Source organism: Bacillus rossius, chromosome 2 (genome assembly GCF_032445375.1).
Source record: "Bacillus rossius redtenbacheri isolate Brsri chromosome 2, Brsri_v3, whole genome shotgun sequence".
NCBI classification, from domain to species: Eukaryota; Metazoa; Arthropoda; class Insecta; order Phasmatodea; family Bacillidae; genus Bacillus; species Bacillus rossius.
In genome coordinates, this window is record NC_086331.1 from 80,402,120 (window position 1) to 80,415,528 (window position 13,409).

The 13,409-nt window shown below is 35.2% G+C and overlaps 1 protein-coding gene across 3 annotated transcripts in view; it reads left to right on the forward strand.

Annotated features, from left to right (window-relative positions):
- Positions 1-13,409, forward strand: part of LOC134529402 (ataxin-2 homolog) — a 258,555-nt gene that overhangs the window by 173,722 nt on the left and 71,424 nt on the right. For all 3 annotated transcript variants that reach the window (XM_063363436.1, XM_063363435.1, XM_063363437.1), the window contains one exon: positions 11,577-11,734. In XM_063363436.1, the coding sequence (XP_063219506.1) occupies positions 11,577-11,734 (158 nt within the window). The remainder of the gene's footprint in view (positions 1-11,576; positions 11,735-13,409) is intronic.

Consider the following 13,409-nt stretch of genomic DNA (forward strand, 5'->3'; position numbering starts at 1 on the left):
AAATAAAGTCTTACATTACTGTTTTATCTTTGGCACTAAGCTGCACGCAAGTCATAGCATGTTGAAGTCTATAAATGTTGGAGTAAGGGGTGGCTGAGAGGAACGCTTCCGAAGGACTTTTGGGGGTTGAAAAAAAGAACTCAGCTTGGGGCGTGCCATATTCAGCCCGTCATTGGGACCCCACTGTGAAACATCGTTCACACAGCGTTGAGGAAATATAAAGGCATACCGGAATGACCAGTAAAATATGGCACTTGAGTAACAGTGCTACAAGGGAAAAGTCGGAAGTATTACTCAGGGTGGGGGGTGAGAGAAAAAAAGGGGGTGTGGCTAGTAGAGATGAGGGAGGAGAGAGACTGTCCTTTTTGGCCAGGTGCCAGAGTGGTGTAGAGGCGTCCAAATCACCCAGGATAAATTTTGACTGAGCGAATTATACTTTGCACAACTGCTGCTAGATTGCGCGCCACAACAAGATGTCGGTGGCGGATCCAGCCAGGTGCATAGTGCTCGGGGGGGGGGGGGGTTTGTCGCTCCTTGCCGAGGCAAATAGGAGTTAGAGTTCAGTTCCAAAGGCGTTTGAGAGATTGCGCCCAAGGGGCACACAGGGTCTAGTATGAATGTGGCCTGTTTCCTAAGAAGTTGTGTGTTAAGGAGGGGTATGCCCATTGCCCGGGTACTGGTCCTGAGAAGGCCGGCAAAAAACTTATATGGTGAGGTGAGAGGAGGAAAAAGCTTGTGTTGTGTGAAGGCTGCAGGACCCGATACTGCCAACATACTCTGGAGCACTAAAATAGGAGCACCGCACCTGTCCAAATCTCTTGACTAATGTAGGGTGTTCTGGTACAGGATGGAAACAATAGTCACGGAGGACAGTATAAATAACATTCCAGCTTGTGCAGGGAGGCGGGCAAAATGGGAATCATACTGCCAACACCTCTTGGGAGCCGTGGTGCGACCGGCCAAGTCGCTGAGGCAAGGAGGGAACCTACTGAGTATAGTCCAAATAAAAAGAGGCCCAGAATGTACAGTGGGAGAAAAAATTTTAAATAAATATCTCTGACATAAAGACAAAAATGTAAACCAATATAAAATATGTAACAAATGTAACCGTGTGCTGAGGAGACAGAGTGCAACTGCACCGGAATGTGGTCGGTAAGAGCTGATGTCCAACGGTGCTGTCGAGGCGTACGTGACTTACCCACAATCCACGTAAGCTGGGCTACATGGCTGCATGCATGGGAGCTGACACTGCGCACAGAGAGTGATAGTACATACATTATCTGTCCCCGCTGTTAAACGCAAGTTCCTAGATGGAAGTTGACCACTGGTTAACAGTGGTAAGAAAAGAAGGCTGTCAGGCTTGTGAACTGGGTAAGTTAAAATGAAAATGCCTGACGAAAGTACAGAAATGCCCAAAGAAATAAAATAAAGCCTATAGTTACCAAATGCTAAAATATTAACCCGTTATAAAAAATTAAGACCTAACTTGTCCCATGAGATACAGTAGAACCTCATTTTTACGTACCCGCGATATACGAATTCCCACGATTAACGTATTTTTTTACATGCACTGTCATTTTCCCTATACTAATAATGCATTCTTTTCCGCCTTGTGCAAAAGCATTTCCCACTGTTTACGTAGAATTAGTGCTGTATTTCGTGGCAAACAATCGGAAAATTTAGAGAAAACAATAAATTCTCAAAATGAATAGCGTGAAGTTTAATTATTAAGCGTTACTGCATGAGTGTACGGTCACCACAGCTTCATTCGCCATTGTAAACAACTTACTTGTTTTTTGTGCCACGTGCTATTGTACACCATACGGCCATGAACCAAATGTATGGTGACAAACATGAAAATTAATAAGTACTTTTCTTTGGCAATTTAACTTCTATTCCTCAACGTAAACAATTATATTGTAGGTGGTAGCTATCATTTTATAGTATTATTTCTCAAAAATTCTGAAATTAATAAAACTTTAACACGTAATTAAATACAAAGTTCAAAAATCAATTGTGTTACAAAATTTCAGCACCAAGTGGCTATATCAAGATGCTTCAACATTCTCATCTCTTACACAAGAACAGCAAATTTCATGTTTAACTTTCGGCAATAATGAAGAACGGGGATATTGGATATATTTATAATTTTAATTATGTGAGATAGTGAAGTTCTAGTTAATATATAAAAACGTAACCGTCTCTGACGTGTTATTTAGTGTGGTATGTATTTTCTTATTGTTTCCCATATAGTGAGATGATAAAAAAAATTTCAACATTTCCCTCATTTTGCGTTTTCCCCGTTTTTACATATTTTTTTTCTGGTCCCTTGAAATATATGTAAAAATGAGGTTCTACTGTATACCCAAACAAGTGGTAAGTATTTTCTGTATACTCCCTCAAGTAATAAATAATTTATTTAATGAGAGTAAAGTGTTATGATATGGTTATACAAAAAATTATGTAAATATTTAATATTGACAATAGTACAATATTCCTTACAATATTGTAATCTAGGGGTCGTACTGGCTCTACTACTAGTTTCTTCACTCGAATTCAAACTGGATACTAGTAGCGGTACTAGCTGGGCTACTGGTTTTGCGTAATAGACTGCGTCCAATTTTTGTTGCTTGCTGTGTTCCAATATTTAAGGAGTGGCCAATCAGAACTCACGAAAACAGCACGAGGGGTTGTTTACACTTTTAAGCGCACATGTTGTGATAAACATGGACGGAAATAAGTGGAATAGTAACCAACTCCTCGTTTTAATAAATGCATACAAAGAAGAGCCTTGTTTGTATGCAGTAAAAAATGTGAATTATGATAATAAAAATTTGTTGTGGAGAATATTCTCTTAACAAAACTAGTAAGGCAGCTAGAATCGTGTGCAACAGAAACTTGTAGCGCACCTAGTGTTTCAGCTTGTAGCCTGCACAGTACAGAAACCAGTAAGCATTCTAGTGAGCAAACTAGTAGAAAATATTGTACCGTGTGCGGTGGGCTTTACTCTTAGTTGAATCAACAAATCAAAGGAACCAGTATAAAGGATCATCAGAGTAAGGTTATCTAGTAAAAAAAATATAATAGAACATGTTAATAATTACATAATGGAATATTTGGAAAAAAAAAACATATAAAAACCAAACCATCAATGAAGACACTATAGACAAGCTATGATTGACTCACTGAAGATATCTAATATTTACAATAAATAAACTCCCAACCGAGATGTTTTCGAGCTGCACTGATACAAACTTAGTTCATGAACTGTTTATTGGCAATACATCCGCTGTGAGATTTCACAACTAAAAAATTTATTATATAACATTTATAGAGTACATTAGCGAATAATACCGGACCCATCTTAATCTCTAGCATTGAAGTGTGTGTTCACATTTACACTAATGCTACATAGGCAGCACAGTGTTCGAACCATGGTAGATACTTTATAGTACTGTTTTTTCAAATAGCTCCAGGCTCAAAAATAACATTTTATATTATGTACTGTTTTTCAAAATATATACACCTCTGACTCGCATAGCACGAGTTCAATTAACGCGAATGTGCATAACGGGAGAACAATTTTTGTGGAATGATTTCAGATAGTGCGAAATAAAAACCCGCATAACGCGAGGTGAGAATTAATTTTTTGGTATAAATTTACTTCCATCGTGTGAATGCCACTCGGGCAGTGTCTAGCCGAGCTCGGTGCGTCAACTATCGCAGGAAAAAGCCGTCTCAGCTATCATGTTATCTTACCCGCCCGCCACGTGTGTGTGTGTGTGTGTGTGTGTGTGTGTGTGTCGTTTCCATGACTCAAAGCGCTTCCCAGGCGACTTTAGATATACTAGTTATCGTCAAGCTTTGTTTTGTAGTGAAACTACCCTGGAATATCTATGGTAAACTAGTATAGCTATAGTAAAAAGTACTCCCAAGTTTTTAAAAAAATAATGACTGGCATTACTATGTTGTAATGTTAATTCTCCTTTCAAAATCTCAGTAAGCGCGGTAGCACAACTGTAGAGCGGCGTGTTAATGACCTCAAGGAATGTGGTTCAGATCTCATCACGGAAAGAATTGTTTTACTTTTTTTAATAAAAGATTACTTAATCATACAAATTTAGCTTTAAGCAAATATATGAAAAAACTCATTTGTTTATCTTATTGCTATAATGTTACTAATATATAGCTTAGTCCATTAGATTATTTTTTTCATACTAAGTAGGCCTACTAACTCTATTTTTACTTAAAATAAAATGAAATTAATTACGTTTATTAGGAAATGAATACCTATGTATTTGAATAGGTAATAAAAACAAAACTTTATCAAAGTGCATGTGTAATACTTTGTTATAATTGAATTTATAGTTTAGGTGCATTATGAAAAAATTATGAGAACTAATTTTTACAAAGAGAGTGTTCCATACGACAAAATTTTCACAGGTTGAAAAAAGTGCGCTCTTTGAGCGGTGGTGGGAAACAACTTGTACGTGCTGCCTATGCATTCTAGCGCCGGGTATAAAAACTATGTTCATACCTGCCAACTTTTACGGATTGTCCGTAAAATTTACGAATAGAGGCGTTGTTTTACGGTTTTACGGAGCCTAGATTTTATTTATGGATTTCAAAACGTTTTTAATAAATTTAGAAATGCGCTGAATGGGTAATTTTGAGTTTGTAAATACGAGGTCTGTATGAGAGACAACAAGCATGGACGTGGTTGCCAAACAAAGAAGCATCTTTGTTCTTGACATTGTCATTCTCATTGGCTCTTTCCGACGAATCAAAAATTAAGTTACCTGTCCATTTGGAAAACAAACGCCACTCAGCTCTAGTTTCCAAACATGGTGGAACGTAGCAAGCGGTAAATAATTGCGTAGAAGTATTCCGAAAAGTTTTAATTGTTCTGTTCTTTTATATTTCCTGTATACCTTACACCAATACAAAAATGTACGAGTAATTAAATATATTTCACTAGTTTCGCGGTGTTTTCTATCTATTTATTTTATTTATTTTCGTCCATCTGACCATACAGACATTTGCACAAATGGTATAGGACACGTCAATAAATATAAAAACAACTAGGAAGTCACACAACAATTTTAATAAACGTGCTCAAAAGCAAAGAGAAACATGTGTTCTCCAGCTTAGTAAGGAAATATTTCGTTACTGCATGTGATCACATGATTAATAAGTTTCCTTTTTAAGAGTGAAGTTTTAAAACATGCAGAAGTGGTACGATTGAAGGGAATTGAAAATGGACAATTTTCCTCTGTGCTTTACTTTGTGAAATTGTTCCCCATTATCTTACCTGTGAAAAAAAGAGGAAAATATTGATTTGGCATTAGATGAACTACATAAACAATTTACAAATGTGTAGATTGATGTGAAATGGGCAGAGTTACAACATACACAAGGAGTTGAAGGGGTTTGTAAATATGACAGAATATCAAGGGTAATGCTTTCCATTTTAAGTATACCACACAGTAATGCGGAATGTGAACGTATCTTTAGCTTGGTAAAAAAAAAACAGAATTTAGGTCATCTATGTCATTATAAACAGTCCAGTCAACCTCTGTTCTCAAATGCAAGAGGTCTGGACCATGTTATTAACAAAACTTCAGCAGTGTTTTCCTGCAAGCAGCAAAGAAGGCCATTTCATCATCATTACAAATGAAGCATATCACTACAGATTAATTTTTTTTCACATAAAATTCATGAATCATTCATCCATCAGTCCAACATTTTTTTTTAAAGGTAAGACCACCTTCATGTTTGGTTTATTGTTCTCAGTGTAAGTTTTTTGTGCAGTTAACATTATTGTGCTAATTTTTTTGTAATATAATTACAGCAGCACTAGAAAACATCTACTTAGAGTAGTTTTGCACAAGATTTTCAGGGTGTCTACTGACCCTGGAAAACCTGGAAAACCTGGAAAAATCAGGGAATATTGTAATCAGGGAAAAATCAGGGAATTTTTTCAAAAATCAGGGAATATTTGTTTGGCAGGTTGTAGTTGAAAATACTTTTTTTGTTTATTGATCAGCTTGCTTTGACATAGCATCAAGTGTATCCCCTCCCATTTTTATTTACCATTGGATTCTGAAGTGGTGTTAAATCACGTGATACAAACTGGTTCAAGCTGGTCTGTTATCTTGCTGACGTACGTGCTGCGGCATGTGCTTCCCGCGTTCGGATTACACCGACAGGTGCATTTAATTTTAAGTAATTATGGATGCCCCCAACGTAAACTGGGCATTTTTGTTAGCTTTGAAAATACATATCACAGACACTTTTGGTGAAGATTCGCCATCGTTGCTAGAAATTGGTAGCTGTAGGCTTCATACAGTCCATGGTGCTTTCAAAACTGGAATTTCTGCTACACAATGGGACGTTGTTAGTTTTTTGAGGCACAGTTACTTTTTGTTTAAGCATGTACCTGCAAGGAGGGCAGATTACATTAGAATAACTAGATCAGAGCTTTTTCCCAAGAAATTTTGTGCAATCAGATGGTTAGAAAATACTGTAGTTGCTGAGCGTGCCATGAAAACGTTACCCCACCTAAAGAAATTTGTTAGTGAAGTTTCTATTTCATCTGTCTTTCAATGTAGGTAGTGGAAAGTGCTCTTGAAGATAATCTTCTAGAAGTAAAATTTACATTTTTCCACTCTTTGGCATCAGAGCTGGAATTGTTTCTTACAATGTTCCAAAGAAATTTGTTAGTGAAGTTTCTGTTTCATGTCTTTCAATGTAGTGAAAAGTGCTCTTGAAGATAATCTTCTAGAAGTAAAATTTACATTCTTCCACTCTTTGGCATCAGAGCTGGAATTGTTTCTTACAATGTTCCAAAGTGAAGCATCCATGGCACCTTTTCTGTATGGTTCACTGGTAGACATTTTATTAGCTTTGGCAGGAAAGTTTTTGAAACCAGAGGTACTGAAGAGCTTTAGGGAGAAACACAATGTATCTCGATTGGATGTAGATAACCAGGAAAATCTATTGACTGCTAACAAAATCAAGTTGGGTTATGCAGTACACCATGCCATCAAGAAAGAGAAAGTACCAGAAAAGTCTGTCCTGTTACTGAAAAATGATATTAGGACTTGTCCAAAGGTTATGGTAAAAAAACTTCAAGACAAAAGTCCCCTGAAGTACAAACTTACCAAACGAATTTCCTGCTTATGTCCGTCTATGGCTTTAAATTCGGGTGTGAGGAAACAGCGTGTGAAGTACAGTTTAGAATGTTTTCTTCGAAACAGGTGGCTATAAGGACAAGAAGCTGATAACATTGAGTGATCATATCAGTTGGTATGTTCCTCGCAAGATTCTGAAGCACTGTTCTCGTCTTTTTCTCGAGAAGATGGGCGCCTTGATCACTTGTGGATGCACATACAGTATTTGCCAAAACAGGCCTTCTAAAGTTTGTGAGGATGATGGAAATGCATCATTGGAAAGAGTATTTTCAGTGAATTCTAATCTGCTGACTGAAAACTTGCAGGAAGAAACACTGATTGCACAAAGACAAGTGTACGACTTTGTTCAACGTTCTGGAGGTGTAGATCATGTTGATATCATCAATTCCATGTTACAGTATGTAAGAAATGCTAGTTGTAGGCATAAGGAAGCCCTGCAAACAAAACAAAAAGAAAAGGAAGCTACAGGCAAGAAGAAGGCAGGAAAAAGAAGAGTTGAAGAGGAGATCAAGGCATTGCAGTTTAAGAAAGCTCGAGTGTTGGATTTGGCTTGGTCTGAAGCAAGTGCTATTGACACAAAAGTTGAGTCACTGCGAAATTGACGGGAGCTTCCTTTTACTAATGTTTTTTGCAAAAGTAAGTTGTGAAATATTTGTAGCAGAATGTTTTTTTTGCCATCGAGTCACTTTGGCCACGTTTAGAAGAAGGTAATATTTTTACTAATTTAAGTAAGTTGAAATACTTTGAAATCCATCAAGGAATTGTTCTGCAGTTTTTTTCAGTTTCGTGGAATGTCGTAATTGTGTTAAAGAAAATCTGGAAAAATTCAGTTTTAGACTTGGAAAACCTGGAAAAATCAGGGAATTTCATTTACTAGATCTGGTAGACACCCTGGATTTTGTTGGGTTGAATATAAGATTACTTGGGAAAGTCGATAAATTGATATTGGTTACCAGTACTTAGTAATTGCCGCACATGATTTACGCCAAATTTTATAAATTCTAAAAGTTTTACAGATGGGAGTATGTGTTATTTTATCAAGCACGTTCACAAAATGTATATCTAAAAGGCATTTTCATTAATTTATCATGCTGGTGGTATGATTAGAAACTCAAGAAAATATGAATTTTTCTTTACACGTTAATTTATTTTACAATCTCAACTTTTTTTTTGCATGAAGATAAGATGCTTATCAAACACGCTTGGCCAGAATACAGTAGTATTAATTCTATTGAAGTCTTCCAGAACAGACACAATGGAAAGAAGCGTATGAGTTGAATTTGGTTTTAAATTTAGTGACTTGATTTGAGACATGTTAAGTGTGTTGGTTTAAAGAGTGGATATATTTCTAATGCGCACTTTCATTGGTGATATTTTTCTTTTTGTTTTCCCGTTTAGTGTCAGTTACCATTAGATCTGGCCTTGCACATTTGTTGAACCAAGGAAAATCCATCACTGTCGACATGCTAGTTGTTTGCTGGTTGAGCTCATGATACTGCGCCATTCACGCCGAGTAGAAGTGGGTCACCTAACAGGTTGCAGTTAATGGAGTCACTCTGAGTTAATGCAGGGTCTGCTAACTTGTTAGTGTATTCTTTAAGCATTTGGCTATATGAATTGTCATAATCACTCTTTGTGTACAGACTTTGCTTGATAATTAGCTCTTGCTTGATCTCAGTAATTTCGCTCTTGAATCCATGAGTAGAGTTTTCAGTACTTAATTCTTGCTCTTGATGTCATCAACCTTTCACGAAGGGATTTCTCAATTTTGATTAGTCATATCGAAAATTATAAAGAACTTCCATTTTATTTTCTCAGTAGAAGCTTTGCACATGCCTTCTACCAAATGGCCTACTCGAAGGTTGGGTAAGTTAAATCAGCTACAATAACTATGGTAATTATATGGAAAATGTTTTTAATCTATTCAAATTATGAAATAAATTGTGTTTTTAACATGCAGCTAACCTAACTTAACCTAACCTAACCAAACCTAACCTAACCAAATCTAATTTAACCAAACCAAACCAAACCAAACCAACCAACCTTTCATTTCAGTTCCTATTTGCCTTATTTTCCACAACTTTCTACTCTACATACCAGAAAATGTTTGCAAACCAAAAAATACTGTGAAATCCAATAGAATCAATTTTTGGTAAAAACATCAATAATCTTTTTTTTTTTTTTTAAATTCTGTATCCCCAAATCAGTGATTTAATTAGCTTGTATTTACATATTTAAATCTTAGTTATTTATGAGTTTTCATTGTTAATGGCAGCCAGGTAAATTTTATTTTAGTTCAGCAATGTCTGCTAATTTCTTCTGGTTCTTAAACCATTATTTAAATTTTTTAAATATATTGTTGAGTTGCAATGTCTGTTTCATCATAGATACATACATAAAGTAGGCTGCTACTGTATCACATGATGTTAGATGAATTGTGACTATCCATTTATATATTGTTGAAACTATTGACATTTACTTCTTTTAATGGCCATCACAATGGAGTGTCCATGTTTTGTAGTGTTTTAGTCCATTGTAGTTGATGTTTATTTTTTTTCCCCACTCTTGGTGTGTGTGGCAAAATGAATACAAATAACTAGGGGTGTGCGGGATCCCGACGCTTCGGGAAAAAAGTAGGGAAAATAGGCTTCTCGAAATGGCGGGCGGGAATTTTATTACTCCCGAATTTTTCGGGAAATTGTTTAAAAATGTACAAATGTTTACTAATCATGTGAAAATGTTTTCTATCAATTCAAACTGTTTTTACAACAATGTTTTTTATGGAATCGTACTTTTTTGAAGAGTTTCCATACTATTTAAACGCAAAACATCTTTTAAACGTATGCCGATCGTAGCGACAGCTGTGGTGTGCAGTGAATTATGATAATCGTTTACACATATCTAATTGGAATATAAAAATACGTACATGGAGTACCTGAAATATTGTATGCGTTCATAAATATATTTCTTCAAGGGTACAAATTTGCAAGATACGTGAATAGTCAGTTATATAACGTTATTGCCGTCACCATCGAATACTTAACCTAAAACCACTGTGTGTCCTTAGACACAAACTAAACACATGCGCAATCCAACCTTTTCGCCAAAGATATAAGTAATACTAGACGTGTTATATAACGAAGCGTAACCGTTCTCATTACTTGATAGCAGTGGCGATGTAGAGTACTGTATTGGCACTTTGAAAAATATGAAATCACGTAGTTTTACACCACTGCTCACGAGTATCTAAACATCTATGATTTTGCTTTGGGAGAAAAAAATAGTTGTTTACTGTTTAGTTTGGCGGGCTTTGTCGGCTGACGTTACGTTATTAAGGCTTGTGCAAAGTATCTGTTCCTATTTTCGATGCCGTTGTATATTAAAACAAACTAGCAGCCTACAAATAATGGAGGTCGCAACCAATCAGCTTGTTACTTCTAAACCTAAAAGTGTTTGGAAGTATTTTGAACGTCTGACAGACAGTAAATCCCTGGCAAAGTGTGTCTCGTGTGAAAAATTTTTGAGATGCGAGCATGGTAGCACGTCTGAATTTCTAAGACATCTGAATAAACATCCCTCTATAAAAAAGGAATTTGAGAATGTTAAAAAATATGATGTCGCCGCTGAAAAAAGGGCAAGTGAAGCAGACAAAAAAAATAGCAGCAAAAAAAAATTAACTTTGCAAGAAACGTTTAAATGGCCATCATCTCATATTAGAATTAAAAATTTGAGTTTTTTTTTTTTTTTTAATTTTCCCGATCCCGTCCCGTTTCCCGCGGGAATAATTTATTTTTCCCGAAAATTTCCCGCAGTACAAAAACCTATTCCCGCACACCCCTACAAATAACATTATGTTTTCAAGTTTGAAATGACAAATATGCCATGTTTTTAATCATTTACTGTTTTTTTCTGTTACTGGTTAGCTAGACTGCAGCAAAACAAAAAACTTTTAAATACTTGTAGCATGTTTAAAACATAACTTACTGGTCATGTTTTTGATTATAAAGTCCCATTAAAACATGAAAAAAGGGTGAATGTTGTTCACAGACATTTTCTACCAAGAATTTGTTTGCATTTTAGGTAAATAATTGAGAGCATCAGAATGTGGTGCAACTTACTCCATGATTCCAGTCAGAAAACCTTGGTGGATCAGTAGGCACTGTCTGATACTTGCCATGATTATCACATACTGAAAATGACTGTATTTTTTTGTGTTAGAAGTAAAATACGTAATTTTTACATTTTGGGGGTTCAATAATTATATATATATATATATATATATATATATATATATATATATATATATATATATATATATATATCCAAATGTCTGTAGTAATGTATATATTTATATATATTTTTATGCATTTTTTGTTCACACAGTTCAGGTGACACAAGTTTCTCACCGACCAGACTTTGCATCACAAATGCAAGTTGCTGCTGCAACTGGTCAACCCTTGCTTGCTCCAGCCCCTATTCATACATCGTTCACATTGCCATATAATGCACAGGGGCCGATTGCTGCACAGCCATACCACCAGGTGAGCTTATTTGACTTTTTATCTAATGTTAATTCTTGTATTTTGTTTTTGGCCAGAGTTCTGCAAAGCCTTGGAAATATTAAATTTTCAAAAAAAAATTTAATTTTTTATTTAGTTAATCAAATGTTATCTTGGCAGCTATATATTTTCTCACTTAAAACCTTTTTTTAAATCAACCTTTTCATCCTAGAAAATAAATCATAACACAAATTGTATTGCCATATGAAAGTAGTGTTCATATTTATAAGTTACTTTTGCTGCTACAGAAACTTAATTGATCACTGAAATTTTAACATTCTTAAAGTAAATCGTGTATTTCCATTGTGTTTTGGCCACATAAATTTCTTTTTATTTTTACGAGTAATTGTGAATGTAGTGTTTTTGTTTTTTTTGTTTTATCATCCTGAAGCAGGGTTATAATAGTTTGCAGTCTGCCAAAATTTTATGGTTACATCATTAAAATAACAATAGATATTGAGTTGACGAATAGCATCATCTCCTCCTGGTAATTATTTGGTAATGTACAAATGCCATTAATAAACAAGACTGGACCAAATTTTTTTATGACTTCTGAATTTAACGCTTTTGTTAATCAATTAACTAATTTATTATGTGATAATATTAATGTTTTTATTCCAAAATATTCAAAATAGTCTCTAAATAATCCCAATGGTTTTCCAAGGAACTAATAAGAGGTTTTAAATCTACAAAAAAAATAAGCTAATTAAAAAATAACAACCCTCAGTACTACACATATTTTTCTCATTACCGTAAATCATTCAAAAAACTCATTGAATGAGATTAAAAAATCCGGACTTATAAGGTTCACAACAACATCAAGAAAAATCCTAAAATATTCTGGCTTTATGTAAAAATCATGAAAGATTGTTATCAGCAACAATTATTTACTAATGCGACTGGGATTTCTTTCAGTTACCCTAATGCTGTATCTAATTCGTTTCCTCAATATTTTGTAACTGCTTATGTCTCATCAAACAACCTCCAATATCAAATATCAGATACCAGCTCTTATTCAGACTCTTTTTCCCTCTCTGAGAGCTTGGTACTTTTGGTACTTTGGAGCATTAACCCGTCATTGGTCGCATTGTAAATGTTACACCAGTGGTCGCGCATGAACATTTTGCTCACAGGCTTAATTTTACGATTAGAGTCATGCTTAACCACTTTTAAAAGGCCAAATATTTTTACTTATTGCAAATGAAACAACTCTGCTTGTTTAAAAATATTTTATATTATTATCACATAAATTTAAAAAAATTTTTTTTACATAAATCATCATCACAATAAACTATTTGGCTCTATACTGACAGGGTTCCTACAATCTGGAATGTCAGGGATAGTCAGGGAAAGTCAGGGAAAAATTAAGGTGTCAGGGAAAGTCAGTGAGATAGCTATAAAGTGAGGGAAAGTCAGGGAGATAGCTATAAAGTCAGTGAAATGTAGTGGAAATTAAAATTTCGATAAATAACTCTGAAAGAAATATATCTAATCAAAAAACATCATAGGTCTGGCAATTAGCTATGTACATACATCATCTCTAGTTGCAATAAATTCTGTTCCGCTCACTGTATCTTTTGAAGGTTACTGCAGTCATCTGCATGCAGTGGTGAATGAAGATGTGAAAGTAGTAAAGAAGTTCACTAACTCGGCTTGT